The sequence below is a fragment of the Cheilinus undulatus genome, linkage group 1, assembly GCF_018320785.1.
Source record: "Cheilinus undulatus linkage group 1, ASM1832078v1, whole genome shotgun sequence".
Classification (NCBI taxonomy): Eukaryota; Metazoa; Chordata; class Actinopteri; order Labriformes; family Labridae; genus Cheilinus; species Cheilinus undulatus.
This window is the reverse complement of record NC_054865.1, coordinates 57,843,172-57,859,561: the sequence shown is the minus strand read 5'-3', so window position 1 is coordinate 57,859,561 and position 16,390 is coordinate 57,843,172. Positions and strand designations below refer to the sequence as shown.

General features: G+C 39.0%; 1 protein-coding gene across 1 annotated transcript; it reads left to right on the top strand.

Annotated features, from left to right (window-relative positions):
* Nucleotides 1–5,274: 5,274 nt before the first annotated feature.
* Nucleotides 5,275–15,663, top strand: LOC121506093 (high choriolytic enzyme 1-like). The gene is made up of 9 exons (XM_041781666.1): nt 5,275–5,402; nt 7,326–7,403; nt 9,146–9,206; nt 9,290–9,340; nt 9,512–9,646; nt 10,904–11,021; nt 11,561–11,739; nt 13,413–13,494; nt 15,531–15,663. The coding sequence occupies exons 2-9, from the start codon at nt 7,350–7,352 to the stop codon at nt 15,661–15,663; spliced, it is 813 nt and encodes a 270-aa protein (XP_041637600.1). The 5' UTR covers nt 5,275–5,402; nt 7,326–7,349.
* Nucleotides 15,664–16,390: the final 727 nt, after the last annotated feature.

The window sequence follows — 16,390 nt, the reverse complement described above, 5'->3', positions numbered from 1 at the left end:
ATAAGTTTTTGTCTGTCTAATAAGGTTTGACTATCTAATAAGGTTTTAACTGTCTAATAAAGTTTTAACTGTCTATTAAAGTTTGACTGTAATGGAATTGTGAGTCAGTAAATACAGAGGGTTTGCATTTATATCACTCTCAGTGTGACACAACTGCTCAGCCAGGCTGAGTGATAGGGTTGGGCAAAACCGGTTTTTCTTAACTCAATAAGACCCCAATACTTCTGTGACAGCCGGGTTCAGACTGCTGTGACACTCGTGCATGGCGATTGACTGTCACCATAGTGCGCATGTGCATCTCTACGCTGTTTTAACTCATGTGGCTCCCCAACAGAGAAAAAAGCTGCAGGGCAACCAGACAGTGCAAGCTGAAAACGTGCACACTTGATTGGGGAAGCCAATGAATTCCCCTTACTGTGAGTAGGCTGTGGTAGAAGGGTAGAGGTTGTAGTTTAGATTTCTAAGGTAAATGACGACAGGCCAGGTCAGGTACGGGAGCATGCACTGGTTCAGCACTTTGCCGGTCCTGTCCTACTCTGGCCTCAACCTCCAGGCTTGTGCCAGACCTCTCCTGGTACGGAGAAGGCTGCCGCCCCTGATGTCTGGACTAGCCTCCGAGTCCTGGGCCCCAGTATGCTGGATCAGGTCCAAGAAAGTGCGCTATGTGCCTGTAAAAGAACAGCTGCATGTCCCGTATCAGGCAGCTGACCCTTCCCACCCTCGCTCTCCTGAGAACGTCAGCATCAGACACACGGTCTAACAACCATACCCAGAGAAGAGGAGTCCAGTCAGCACCTCCATCCCTCGGTCTGCATCCAGACTTTACTACAGGACCAGGGACCCAAGACTACAGAGTAAATAAAATGTCACCTGTGTTTAAATGGGATAAAGAACAGCGATGTCAGTGAGAAACCTGATTAAATCCCACTGTTTGGAGGTCAGATTTGCAAATCAAACAGATATTTGAACACATTCTTCCTCAGAGAGTAGGTTACTCAGCTTCACTAAATTCTCCAGAGCTTCCTGTTCCTGTGGCAGATGTTTCTGCTTCTTTAAGGATGTGTCATCCAGTCAGACAGAGACAGGTAAAGACGGTAAAAATGAGTTTGATCCTGATCATAATCTGGCTCTGACCTCACTGCGGTGCAGCTAATCCTCAATATTCTGTTTTTAATCCTCTAGTTTTACGCTCCCTGACTTTACATTTATATAACCACCAAAACTCCACCCCAGGGACGTAAAGATCACTGACAGCACACATCTCAGCGGCACACGCTCACCTGGAGAGGGTTTGTTGGAGTTATATAAGAGACGGCGGCGAGTTTCCCCATACGTTTGTTTGTCTGAGCTCAGAGTCTTTGTTTCCTAATGCTACATTTTGTTGGCGTTGGCCTAACTTCCTCATTGTTTGAAAATCACTGTGATCCAGCGGCTTTCCACACTAGAACGTAGTAATTCAGGTCGATTATGGAAGGATTACTGAAGAGAACGTTTGCAGAGGATGACATAATAGAGACGGCTCAGTAATGACAGGAGACACTCCACTTCTTATTCTTCATTTTAGATTTTTAGTCCACTTGAACTCTGATTCAAATGCTCGTCTTCTTTTTACATGGCATAGACCATGCTAAGACAAGATAGAAACATAATAATAGAGCTTTGATGGTTTATTTTCTGAAAATCAGAGCTTCCAGAGACCAAGGACCCCCGCTGAACCTGAAGGTGGTTGAAGACAGACAAGGCCGTCCATAAAGGGAGGTAAAGGGGAGAGCTTTCTGGGACCCAGCCAAACTGGGGGACCATGGAGGTCAGCAAAACCATGGTCCACTGTGGAGTTAAGCTGTGATATCCATATTTTATATTAAACCTGAATAATAATCACACTGATCAAATAAACACATTTTTTATTCTTTTGTGCTGAAGTATGTAAATCATTTTGGTTAGAAACAGAATGAAATTAGGTTGAAAATGGGTCAAATGAGTTAAGCATGGCTAAAATTGGTGGAGAGGTGTTGAAATTGGATTTTGAAAGAGCAGAAATGGCTTACAAGTGACAGGGGTTAAAGTGGCAAAAATGGGTGAAAAATTTGGTGAAATGGAATAAAAAAATGGATTAACTGAAGCAGTAAAATTAGCAGAAATTGGCAGAAAAAAGGCAAAAGGGGGAACTTAAAAATGAGTTACAGATGGCAAAAACTGGTCCAAAAGTGGCAAAAGCAAAGCAAAAAATTAGTGAAAAGTGATTAAAATGGGCAAAAAGCAGTCAATAGTGGCACAAAATGGGTGAAAAATTTGGTGAAATGGAATAAAAAATGGATTAACTGGGGCTATAACATTGGAAGAAAAAAGGCAAAAGGGGTCAACTTATAAATGAGTTACAGATGGCAAAAAATGGTCAAAAAACAGTGAAAAAAAAACATTTGATACAAGTGGCTAAAAGAAGTGGCAAAAGTGGGCAATTAGTAGTATGTCATGGCAAAAGGCAACTTATAATGGGCAAAAAAAGTGGCAACAAGTGTGGAAAAAGTGGCAAGAAACAGGCAAAAAGTAGGAAATAAAGTGGTATTTAATGACAAAAGGCAGCTTAAATGGGCAAAAAATGGTGAAAAGGGGCAAAAAATAGATAAAAGTTGCAAAAAATGGGGAAAAAGTGGTAAGAAACAGCAAAAAGTAGGAAATAAAGACATTTTTAATGACCAAAGGCAGCTTAGATGGGCAAAAAGTGGCAAAAAAGGTGAAAAAGGGCAAAAAATGGTTAAAAGTGCAAAAATGAGTGGCGAATAGAAGTGGCAAAAACGGGCAAAGAAAGAGGAAACAAGTGGTATGTATAATGGGAAAAGGCAGCTTAAAGGAGTGAATACTGGCAAAAAAAGGTGAAAAAGTGCAAAAATGGGGAGAAACCTGGAATGAAAGAGTCAGAAAGTAGCAAAAATGGGTGAGACGTTAATAAAAAATGAGTTACGGGGGCAAAAAAAAAGGTCCAAAAGTGGCAAAAAATGAGTGAAAAGTGACTAAAATGGGCAAAAAGCAGTCAATAGTAACAAAAAATGGGTGAAAAAATAGGAAAGAAGTGGTATTTAAAGGTGCAGTGTGTAATATTTAGCCTAGTAGCGTTTAGCAAAACAAACAAACTTGGTTAAATGAAACATGATGTCTGTGTCTGGAGAAAACTGGCAACCAGTGGAATTAAAAAAAAAGTGTGTCCGTTATTTGGTCGCTTCAGTTTTCACCAGAGAAACATGCAAAATGCAAAAAATCAAGATGGCGGTGCCCGTGGAGGGGACCCTCCCCATGTATGACCAGACTGCTTATTCTGAGTTAATATAAACACAAACATATTTTTTCAGGTGGATAAACACTAATGAGGATAGACCTACCTGTAGACATCATGTTTCATTTAACCAAGCTTGTTTTACTAAATGCTACTAAGCTAAATATTACACACTGCACCTTTAATGGCAAAGGGATGCTTAAATGGGCAAAAAATGGTGAAAAGAGCAAAGTGGGATATAAATGGCTAAAAGAAGTGGTTAAAAAGCAAAAGGGGGCGTATCAAATAATGACGTGGTTAAAAACGGGTAAAATGGGCACAGAAAGTGGAAAAACGTTGTTAATATAGACAATAATGGCAGAATGTGGCAAGTTTAAAGGTAGCAAAAAACAGGCAGAAAAAGTGCTGGAAAGGATTTAAAATGGACAAAAACATTTGCTTTAAGTGGTAAAAATGTGTTAAAATCTTTAAAATTGGAGGAAAAATGTGATCAAACAGTTTAAAATTTGGCAAAATTGGTGTAAAGTGGCAAATGAGTAGTTTAAAAAGATATTCTTAGTTTTTTTTATGGCACCTGGAGACCCCCCTCTTAGTGTCTTGCGACCCCCACAGGGGTCCCAACCCCCAAGTTGAGAACCACTGATCTAGGCCTCTGAAATGAGACTAAAATGTTGGTACTGGTGGAGGAATATTTAGGGCTGCTTCATTTGTATTTATTGACTTTTTCCAACCATCATGTCGTCTCAGTTTTCTGACTCTTCACCGCTGAGCTGTTGTTTTAGAAGGTCAGTGCAGAAGAGGCAGAAACTAGTTTTCATTCAGACGACTTTATTAACCCCTGAAGGGCAGTTCAGTTCACAGTTTCACACGTTTCTTCCAGAGGGAGCTCAGGTCCTTCAGCTGGACTCCAATAATCCTGGAGCAGACTTTAACGGTCTGGTTCAGACTCTTTCTGTCCTTCACAGACGGTCCATGGAACCAGGAAGCTGACACGCATCCATCTGGGAACGCTTCAGTAGGAAACGTTTGAGAAAAGGTATTGTTTAGGTTTTTATCTCTTTTTTTTCCTTTTAAATTCATGATTTCAACTTTTTATCTCACGTTTCCCTTTAAACTCAGAATTTTGTTTTTTATATCATATTTTGACCTTTGAAACTGATTATTTTGACTTCTGTATCTTATTTTGACCTTTTAAACTCATGATTTCTAATTTTATTTGGTATTTTGATGTTTAAAAATTGTGTTTTTTAAATTTTATCTGATATTTTGACCTATAAAACTTGTGATCAAATTTCTATTTAATATTTTTTCCTTTTAAAAACTTCATTTTGAATTCTAATTTCATGCTTTGATAGTTTTAACTCATACGTTTGTCTTTTTATCTCAGATTTTCAGACTTTAAATGTGTAGTTTTGACTTTTTTAAATGTCACAATCATCTGTCATCAGTTTTTTTGGTGGTTAAAATCATGTTGACAGTTTCTGGTTAAATGTGGACCCTGGTAGACCCGACCCTGGTTGGACCTGAATCCAGAATCCGGCCCCTGCTGTGACTGGGTTTGACCCCCCTGCTCTAGGCTATCTGTGCCCCGAGATTCTTCAGTTATTTATGAATCTCAGGGTTAAATACAACAAAGACCCTTTAAACATGACCACAGAATCTTACTGGAACGTTCTAGAAACGGCTTAGACGGTCCAAGCTTCACCCAAAATACACTGAAGTAAAACTGAAACGACTGACGTAAGAAAGACTCAGAAAGCTCCACATCTGTAACCTGGAGGTGTTTTTAACCCCTGTCCTAACATTCTGCACACAGAGTGGAAACCGTCACATTTACCACATGTTTAAGTAGAAATAAATTCTTCATGACTCCTGCCCTACATGTGATATAACAGTGTTTGTTTGTCGTTCCACTTTTGAGAAACTGTTAGGATGAAATAATCCTGCAGTGTGAGGTAACTCTCCTGGAAAATCAGCATCACTTCAATAATTCCTCTTAAGCAGTTTTACACAAGACAGAGTCCTGATGACAGCCTGAAGGTGGCGAGACGTCAGACACGCCCTGTGGGCGGCTTATAAAGAGCGTGGATCTGAACACCTGCAGCATCCAGCATCGGACAGCAGCCTGCAGGTAAACTGACTCCTCTTCATCGTCTTCCTCTGCTGCTTTCCACCTGTGGCTCTTTGGTGATGATCTGTGGCTCTTTTATGTCTTAATTTTAAATATTATTCCCTCAGAAAACCTTAAAAAGGGAAACTTTGACCTCAGAAATTTTCCACTGCAGGTCCCATTAATCAGTTTGTCTCCCACACTTCTACAGAAGGCTTTCATCGTCAAACTTGATGTCAACCTTTATTTGTTTCTGTATATTTCCATATTTCCTGTGCAGTTTTTGCCCCTTTTTCCTTTTCTTGACCAGTTAAATTCTATTTACAGCTTTTTGCCCATTTTTGACACCTTTAATCTGCTTTATTGCAATTTTTGCTTCTTTTTCGTCTCTTCTTTGCCATATTTTGCTCATTTTAAGCTGCCCTTTGCCATTAAATGCCACTTTTTTACATTTTGCTCATTTTACTCATTTCCCTACCTTTTTGTTGCTTTTTGACCATTTCAGCCATCTGTAACTCATATTTTGCCCCCTTTTCTCCCCATCTTTGCCCCTTTTCACCCATTTTCGCCACTTTTTGACCGTTTTGCCACCTTTCACCAGTTTGATTGTGGCTCTTGCAAATGTATTTTTCAACAGTTTGGCTCTTTAGTTGAGGAGAGTTGAACATCACTGCTGTAGAGCAGTGATGTTCAACCAATAATTTTTGTCTGTATGTTTCCATTGCCCTTATTTGAAATTTTTCCCCTTTTTTTTGCCACTTTTAGTTCATTTTTACTGCTTTAAGCCCACTTTAGTCTCTTCTTTTTGCCACTCTCTGCCACTTTGATCCCATTTTTACATTTTTTTAAACACTTTTTACCTTTTAAGTTCATAATTTCAACTTTTTATTTCATATGTTTACCTTTAAACTCAGAATTTTGTTTTTTATATCATATTTTGACATTTTAAATGGATTATTTTGACTTTTATATCTTATTTTTATCTTTTAAACTCATGATATCAAATTTCATTTCATATTTTGATGTTTAAAACTTGTTTTAAACTTCATTTGATATTTTGACCTTTAAAAAAAATATGATTTCAAATTTCTAATATTTTTTTCCTTTGGAAAACTTATTTAGGAAACACAGTTGACTTTGGTTGTCAACCAATAAATTTTTGTCTGTATGTTTCCATTGCCCTTATTTGAAATTTTGCCCCTTTTTCCCCATTTTTTTCCCACTTTTAGTTCATTTTTACTGCTTTAAGCCCACTTTAGCCACTTCTTTTTGCCATTCCTCGCCTGTTTTTGCCACTTTAATCCCAGTTTCCTATTTTATAGCTCTTTTTTCTTTCAAAGTCATGATTTCTAATTTTATTTTGTATTTTGATGTTTAAAACTTGTGTTTTGTTAATTTCATCAGATATTTTGACCTATGAAACGGGATTTTAAATTTCTATTTAAAGTTTTTACCTTTTAAAAACTTAATTCCTAATTTCATTTTCATGCTTTGACCTTTATTCCTTTATTCACCAGTTTTTTTTCTCTTGCATCCTGCTTTTTGCACCCCCTTTGCATTTCTTGACACTTCTTGCCCATTTAAGCTGCCTTTTTCCATTAAATGCCACTCTACCCTTCATTTTGATGCTTTTTGCCCACCTTTTTTGTTTTTTCTTGCCTGATTTAGTCACTCTTCAGTAGTTTTTACCATGATTTTGTTGCTTTTTGATCATTTTTATCAACTTTAACTCATTTTTTTGCCCCTTTTCACCCATTTTTACCACTTTTGACCTTTTTTTCCACCTTTAACCCATTTTTATTGCCACTTTTACCCTTTTTTACCACCTTTTGCCGCTTAGATTGTGGCTCTTGCCAGGTATTTTTCAACAGTTGAGCTCTTTGGTTGAGTGACGCTGCTCTAGAGTTATTCATAACACCACCGCTCTGACTCTGATGGTTTCAGGTTTGAAGTTTGAGGACCTTCATCATGACTCCAGCTTTCGTCCTCCTCCTCTCCCTCTCACTGAGTGCTGTTTCTGCAGTAAGTCAGACTTAGTTAGCATGTGGTTTCAAATGCTGCTGATTATGTATCTTCAATATAATCCTAAAAATCAAGCTGAGCTTTGTGACTGCTCACTTTGAAGTTAAGCTGACCCCTAGGGGTCATTCCTCAGTTTCTGATCATTTGGCTGTGTTCATGTATGTTGCATGGATTTTGGAGGGACTGTGTTTTTTTAGTTGATATTGTTTTTTCCAGCTTAGCTCCTACAGAAAGTCTAAAACTCACTGTTTACAAGGGAGAGTTACATCCAAGCTGTTAAGAGCCAAAAGTGCCCCACAGAAACCCATTCAAAGTGACGTTTTTGCAGGGCTTAGCGGGGCTAAAGTTAAAGTTAAAGTTGTGTTTTCTGGCAGTTTGTGACTGTTGATGATCATCAGTGACTCTGATTGCTGAGTTGCTGCTGAAGTTTGGTGTGAGAATTAAGACTGACCGTATAAATACCAACGTGTTGGTTTGAAGGCGCGTTACTACTCTGATACATGTTACTCCTAAAACACACCTTTGCATTATCAAGGCCCAAAGTCTGTCCTGTTTGCACACTCTGACTCACTCTGTACGTCTAAATAGAAAAATGTAGAGCAGGGGTGTCAAACTCAGTCACAGCAGGGGCCAGATTCTGGATTCAGGTCCAACCTGAGGGCCTACCAGGGTCCACATTTAACCAGAAACTGTCAACATAAGTTTCACCACTGATGAAATATGGAAAAAAGAACTGATGATAGATGATTGTGACTTTAAAAAAACTCAAAATTATACATTTAAAGTCTGAAAATCTGAGATAAAAAGACAAACGTGTTGTTAAAAAGGTCAAAGCATGAAATTAAAATTCAAATATAGGTTTTTAAAGGCAAAAATATGAAAAAGAAATTTGAAATCACAAGTTTTATAGGTCAATATATCAGATAAAATTTAAAAAACACAGGTTTTAAACATCAAAATACCAAATAAAATTAGAAATCATGAGTTTAAAAGGTCAAAATATGATATAAATAACAAAATTCTGAGTTTAAAGGTAAAAATATGAGTTAAAAAGTTGAACTCAAGAGTTTCAAAGGAAAAAAAAATAGCAAAAAGCCTCAACAATATGTATTAAAGGTCAAAATATGAGATAAAATTCAAATCAAGGGTTTTAAATTTTTAACAGAGTTTTTAAAGGGCAAATATGGGATTAAAAGTCTAGGTTAGGATTTTAAAAGGCCAAAATGTTGGCTAAAATTCAAAATCCTGAGTTGAAATGGTCACTTAAAATTTTCAAATGCCATTCTAAAAGGTCAAAAGATGAAATTAAAAGCCAAAATCACAAGTTTAAGTTCTAATTTTGAGATGCAAAATTGAAAATTTGACATGAAAACAAAAATGAATGTTATTTTCCCACCTTCTTGGCTTTTTAACTCATAATTTTTCTCTCTGTTTCTAATCTGGATGACTTAACAAGGATATTTCAAACCAACAAGGTCAAACTGACATTTTGATACAGGAGGAAATCTGCAGACCTCATATTGGTGGGCCAGTTAGAATAAAAATATGATAGGATCTTGCGGACTGGGTAAAACTGTATCACAGGCCGGATTTGGCCCCCGGGCCTTGGGTTTGACACCCCTGATTCAGACGGAAATGTCCATGTTTAGGACAGCATGCTTCATGCCATTAAAACAGAACTCATCGTACAGAAATAGACTAAATGTGTTTCCTAAATATGTAATATTTATCTTTAATTACAGCGAGCCGTCAATAATGAAGCTCAAACAAAGGAGTCTGAACTAACAGACCTGCTTCAAACAGGTAAAATGCAGCTGCATCATTTCTGAGCCTTGATATTGGATAATTCACATGTTAACTGCTTCTCCTGTTTTCTCTGCTTATAGAACATCATTCAGACGTCTTTGAAAACATCGAGAGAGCTAACAATGGCACACGTAAGACACAAGCTTTATGTTTTCTACACATCGATCTCACTTAAGATACTCCAGAATTAGGGGGAAAAACATAAAAATATAACTAATATTAAAGACAGATGGTAATTTCAGACCCGGTAAAGTGTCGGTCACTGCTTTAGAGATTCACACGCCGTCTGTTTTTGTTCGCAGACATGAGGCTGGTGCAGGGAGACATCCTGAAGAGTATCAGCAGGAATGCTGACTTCTGCACGGCGCTGGGCTGCAAGTGGGAAAAAGTTGAAGGCACAGTCACGGTGCCCGTTACCCTCGCATGGCACCAATACAGTAAGTGAAGAAAGTTCCTGTGACCTTTAACCTTTAATCATCTGTAAAATGGCAGTGGAATATGACACAAGTCAGAAAATCAAATTTTAGCCAAATTCTGTGTATTGGATGACAGATCATGCATGCACACACAGATAAAATGTCAGCAGATTGAGTTTATAGGTTGTTTAATGGCAAAGGTCAGGATTTACCTACCTGCAGGCCTCGCGCTCCAAGAAGCCTCAGATACAGTCATTATAGATGTGCATTAGCTATATGGTGTATATCTACATTTACTTCCAGTGATTAAGACATGTAAACTCAGCACAAACAGTGCGGTGCATTGGCAGCGAAGATTTGGCAAATGATTCATGGACGTAACCCACATACTCAGCTCTGCTGCTCATCCCACAAATACCTGCTCTTTACAAATGTGGCTCCATTTAAAAGGGGAATAAACAGGCTTTCTAATGGTATAAGATTTATTGCTAAGAAGCATTGTTACAACAGAGAAATAATCTACCAAACACAAATTTCCTAACTTTTAGTAATAGTAAAATAGTACAGAATCCTTTAAAAAAATTCCTGGATCCAGACGGTGATCTGGATCAGTCCCAAAATCGAATCAGTTCTTCCTTATGCCATTTCTGATATTTCCTGAAAATTGCATCAAAATCTATCCACAACTTTTTGAGTTATGTTGCTAACAAACAAACTAACAAACGGACCCGATCACATAACCTCGTTGGTGGAGGTAATAAATTCATGACTGAAACCAAATAACTGATAACCTGGTAAAGACGGATGTTTAAGAACATTCGCAGACCAAAATATCAAAGATATAAAAATGTTAGAAGTATTTAAAATTAGACATAAATGTTTGAAAATATGGTTACGTTTTTATTCACCCTGAATCTTTATGTGGGTGGGGGTCCACTGAATGACTAACTTTCTCTTAGGGGAGGTTCACTCTCACACACTTTGAAAACTCCTGCCCTACAGCAAGGTCCAAAAGCCCCCAGCACAGTACAGTAGATCCCTATAGGCAGGCTGAACCAATGGATCACTGAGTAGTAAAATGGATCGATAAATCCAAGTGTCTGGTAGAGTCAGAGAACAGATATGTAGTGAGCGTCTATTTTGATTTCCACCTCCTCTACAGAGATCAGCGTTTGAATCCAGAGAAGAGTCTAAAGCTGTGAGTGTCTCTTTTTGCAGGACGGATGGTCCGTTTATGGAGAAAACTCCTGAAATGCTTTTTTCCCTGTGACTTTGCAGATAATCAAGAGCTGAGGACCATCTCTGAAGCCCTGCTCAGCTTCCACACAAGAACCTGCATCCGCTTTAAACTGAGAACCAACCAACGAGATTACCTCAGAATCTTCTCTGGAGACGGGTAGGAAAGAACAAATCTTTCACTGTGGCGTTTGAATGCATCGTCACATTTTTACAATGCATTACCACAGATTTAGATCCATTCAGAGCTTCAGATATTCAATAGTAATCCTGACAGTTCATTTTGTCTGTTGTGTTGATTATCAGTTTAGGACTGTTAGCGGGCTAAAGCCCTGACAAACCGGCACCGTCGGACCCTCGTCCAAATGTCTGCCCTCGTTATTGTCTGTATGCAAACCCACCAGTAGCAGGCAGACGTGCCTGGACAGTCTGCATTGTCTGCAGAATCACACACCGTTGTTTTCTGAGAGAACAGCTGTTTAGTTGATCTCGGCTGCTGTAGTAGCAGCTCTGGTTGACAGCAGTGGTGTGCCTCTACTGCGTCAGTTATTTAGGGGGAGTTAAAACACCTGATACACCTGATAATGGCAGCCATAGACAGGAAATATGACTGTGAAGAGAGAGAGAGAGGATGTTGACTTGAATGTTGTCTTGTGCCCCTTCATTTTTTCATCTGTGACACTGCTGTCTATGTCTCAGGTGTTACTCCTATGTGGGCCGTCAACATAGACCCCAGGAACTCTCTATTAGTAGGAGGGGATGTGTGAATAAGGGAACCGTGCAGCACGAGCTGCTCCACGCTCTGGGCTTCCATCACGAACAAGCCCGCTCTGACAGAGACCAATATGTCAACATCAACTGGGGAAACATTGAGCAAGGTAAGACCTGGTTTAACCCTCTGAGGTCGGCTCGTTTTCGCTGTGTTCTTAATAATATCGCTGTCTTTTTACATGGTAGAAACGCAGTTCAAACACTTCAGTCAACAGGAGAATCTTGTCTTTCTCTTCCCCCCTCACTTGCCATCCTGCATGATCCACAGCCGGCGTTACAGGGCCGATAAGAGAGTGGGCACATGCTGTCCCTTCTCAATGCGCATAATTGCTTGAATCGTGTGTCTGTCAACTTTTGCCAACCAACTGACTCTCTGGAATCCTTAAGGCCCGCCCTCACAGTAGCCCAGAGCGAGAAGAGAGAATCAGACCTGTTGATCTCCAATGATGGCGAAGCGTTTGACTGTTGCAGAAGCCTGAGAATCAGTGATGAAGATAACACAGCTTCATTTTGGTCAAAATAGAATGACAACATTTCATTTTAGACATGTTTTCTGCACTCACCTATTATTTTATTCATATGTTCCACTACTTTAGACCAGGGGTTCTCATCCTTTTCAGCCTGTGACCCACAAAAATAAAGGTGCCAGAGACCGGGGACCCCCACTGTACCTGAAGGTGGCTGAACTCAGCCATGAACATTCAAGAACAGTCATGTGGAGACAAGGCCGTCCATCGGGGGGAGCTTTCTGGGGCCCAGACAAACTGGGGGACCATGGGGGTCAACAAAACCATGGTCCATCATAAAGTTAAGCTGGGATCCATATTTCATAAAATAACCACTCTTCTTAAAGAAACAAATCTCTTTTTTAAATAATAAGTGTAGTAAAAAGCCTTCAAAACGTAAATCCCTTTTGTTAAAAAAGGATTAAAATGGTCTAAAAATTTCTAAAATGGGTTAAAAATGGCAAAAAATGGTGGAAATGGTGGTGAAGTTGGATTTTAAAAGCAGAAATAAATGGGTTGGAAGAAGCAAAAATTTGACCAAAATTTGACACTTTTATCCTGCGTTTTGTAATTTTTTGCCCCTTTTCCCCGCCTTTTTACTGATTTTTGCCCATTTTAGTCACTTTTCACTCATTTTTTGAAGACCAAAATCTAGGAGCTAAATATTTTCCTGCATGGGTCTGTAGTTAGATTGTGCAGGGGCGCTTTAAAGGTCACATATTCTACCACTTTATGAAGAGTTAATATTGGTCTCAGAGGTCCCCAAAACATGCCTGTGAAGTCTGTTGCTGAAAAAACACTCCAGTTTTGATTTCTGCATGTCTAAAAACCCCCTCTGTTTCAGCCCTGCTCAGAACGAGCTGTTTATGTGTCTGTGGCTTTAAATGTTAATGAGCTGTCTGACTCCGCCCCTGACCACAGCCCTCTCAGGAAATGGATGTGGCTTAATGGATGTGGCTCTCTTGATCCTGCCAGCTGAGAGGAGGATCAGCAGAGGAGGGCGGAACTTTCTTCCAAGTGGGAAGGGCCAATTGAGCCTGGGGGCGGGGCTAACTCCCCACATGACGTCATGAGGGGAAAATCTGAGAACGGCTTGTTTCAGCAATTATTGTCTGAAAGGTGGAGGGGGGTTCTGGTACTTGAGGGGATTGTGGACAGGCCAGGGGCAAAGCCTGAGAAAGTGTATTTGGCATAATATGTGACCTTTAACACCTGGACACAGGTGTTTCTCTCGGTCTGTTACCTACAGCCATGGTTCTGTTCTTTTCCTCCAGGAGCTAAATCACAGTTTCAGAAGGAGAGGACAAACAACTTGGGAACTAGGTACGACTACAACTCCATCATGCACTACAGCAGGTGAGTCTCTACTGGTTAGATAAACATTTCCACCAAACAATCATTACTGGAAAATCTGTCTCTGCTGTGTACAGGGAGAAACACCGGGCTGATTTATTCAGGTTCATGTATTTTCATCCTGTTTTAATGTGGTCCATGAACTGATGGGCATTTTTACCGCTGACATTAGTTTTAATACACTGTACAGAGCAAAGAGGCCTAATATTATACTGTGAAACGTCGTGGATGGCTATATAAGCTTTTATTTTGACACAAGGGCTTTTATTTTGAAATGTTCACCTTTCTCAATGGGTCACATGAGTTCCTTTTCCTCAAGTATTTCATTAAAACAGGAAACAAAATCACAGGAATGAAAAGAGCAAAAGTTGAAGCCCTATTTAAAAATGATGGTTTTTCCATTTCTGTGGTTTTTATTTTTAAACCATTTCTGTCTAGAATGGAATAACAAGAGTTCTCCTGGTTTTTGAGTCTGGTTTCAACCAGGAAATGGATCTGCCAGAAAATCCAGTGACAGACACGCCCACCCAAACCTGGAGAGTAAAAACAGCCTGAAACCAGTCCAGAATCATGTTTTTAATGCAGTGGCCCCGGGGGGCCCTGAGGGCCGCTGAGGGCCCCTTCAGCCTTGTCCTTGCTCTCAGAGATTTCTCCAGATTCTCTGAATCTGTTGATGACAGTACGGACTGTAGATGGAGGAGATTCAGAGTTTTTTTTTTACATTGAGGAGCATTTTTCTGAAATCATTCCCAGACTTTTAGACTCAGTTATTCTGATTGGTGAATATCTGCACATCTTTACTTCTGAGAGACTCTGTCCCTCTAAAATGCTCCTTTTATACCCAGTGATGTGACCGACCTGTTGATGATTAACCCCATTAGTTGATAATTACCCATGAGTACCACTTACTTTTGCAGCCTTTTTTCCACCAATTTTAACCACTTTTCACCCATTTAAGCTACCTTTGCCATTAAATACCACTTTTTCCCTACATTTTTGCCCATTTTGACATTTTTTTTTGCCACTTTTATCCTATTTTTGCCACCTTTAACTCATTTTTTGTCACTTCCCACACATTTTTGCCTCCTTTAACTCATTTTTTGGTCACTTCCCACACATTTTTGCCACTTCCTACCCTTCTGTTGCCACTTCTGGCCCATTTTTGCCATTTTCTCGCAGTGTTTGCCACTTTTTGCCACCTTTAATATAGTTTTTGGTCACTTCCCACCCCTTTTTGCCACTTTCTGCCCTTTTTTGCCATTTTTCTCCCAGTGTTTGCAGCTTTTTGACCAACTTTAACTTATTTTAATTGCCACTTTTCACCACTTAGATTGTGGATCTTGCAAATGAGCAGGGTTGAGTGACACTGGTTGATATAAACCACATTTTTACACTCCTGAGTAATAACTGATTATATTTCTTATTAGGGCTATCATACGATATGAAGAGTTTTTAAATTGCACTGTTTTGCATGAATGAGTTTTTCTGTTCTTTTGGATTTTTCTATTTTTTTTAACCTTCTGAGCACTTTCAGAAAATCAGAACAAAAAATGAAATAAAATAAAATCTAGGAGCCAAATATTCTCCTCCATGGGTCTGTAGTTAGATTCTGCTGTGACATTTACACTTTTAAGAATGAAGCTTTACATTTTACACTGCGCTCCAACTTTTTTGGAAATGAGGTTTTTTTTTTTTTACAAAATCATATTTTAATGTTTCGGACCCCCAATGAGATCCCTTACTACAGAAAAAACTAAAACTATTAAAAATGAATGTAGAACAAAGTATCTGAAAATTAAAAGTGGTGTAACCTGCTACTGGCCCATCGAAAACATGAAATATGGTGGAAACGCCTCAGCGGTTCAGACAGCACTCTGTATTCCAGTAAAGCAGAGCTCCAAGAATCAGGATTTACTGAGTCGGCCTGATGATAGGCCTGCTGTGCTGCAGCATCTTCATCCTGAGCAGAGGAGAGATAGCTGGAGTTCATCGTCTGTGCGTGCTGGTTTTGCTGTTAACGCTGTGTTTGTTTCTGTCAGGTACGCCTTCTCCAGGAACGGCAGACCAACCATCACTGCTAAGGGCGACCCTGGGCGCGTGATTGGAGCAGCCGACGAAATGAGTGACCTTGACTTTCAGCGTGTCAACGAGCTTTACGGCTGCCCTCAGTAACGTTTGGACTTCTCTCACATACAAATGTTCTCTCATGAGTATGCTGTAAAGTTTCTGCCATGTTAATAAATCAAAATTACCAGTGGAAACTGGAAACGGTTGGACCACCCCGCCTGTGAAGATAAAACCAGCAGCCATTTTACCACAGAAACCACCAGCAGGGAAAGAAAGGCTAAAATCAATGATGACAGTTTGTTCTGATTCATCCATAACTGCAAAAACAAAAGTGTAAAAAAATGATATCTATCTCTGCTTAATAAACTTTGCTTGCTCTCAGCCACAGCTCCTGAGTTTTTATATTTGAACACTAAAAAACCAGCAGGTTTGAAACACTTCACAGTAAAAAAAGAAGCTGTTTTAACCCTTAAGAGTTCCTGTAACACATTTGTCCACATATAGAATATGTTTGTCCAAACATAGAAAAATGAATTATAATATTTCAACCAAGGCCATGATATCAACATGACTCAACTTTTTATCGAAAAAAAAAAAAAAAAAAATCCACAAAATACATTTTAAGAAGTATTTGATTATTGTTACAATTATTTTTACAATTATTATTATTATTTATGTATTTATTATTATTATTATTTATTTATATTATTATTTTTATTATCATTATTCTCTGATATGTTTTAATGATTAGCAGCACCACTGATTTTGATCATTATTTTTCTGCATTGGCAGATTAAAAAAAAACAAACTCAAACTCGTGGTCTTGAGGACA

Coding starts and splice junctions, on each gene's coding strand:
- LOC121506093 (XM_041781666.1), top strand. CDS start 7,350: ATGACTCCAGCTTTCGTCCTCCTCCTCTCCCTCTCACTGAGTGCTGTT. Junction 7,404..9,145: donor CACTGAGTGCTGTTTCTGCA/GTAAGTCAGACT, acceptor CTTTAATTACAG/CGAGCCGTCAATAATGAAGC. Junction 9,647..10,903: donor CCTCGCATGGCACCAATACA/GTAAGTGAAGAA, acceptor GTGACTTTGCAG/ATAATCAAGAGCTGAGGACC.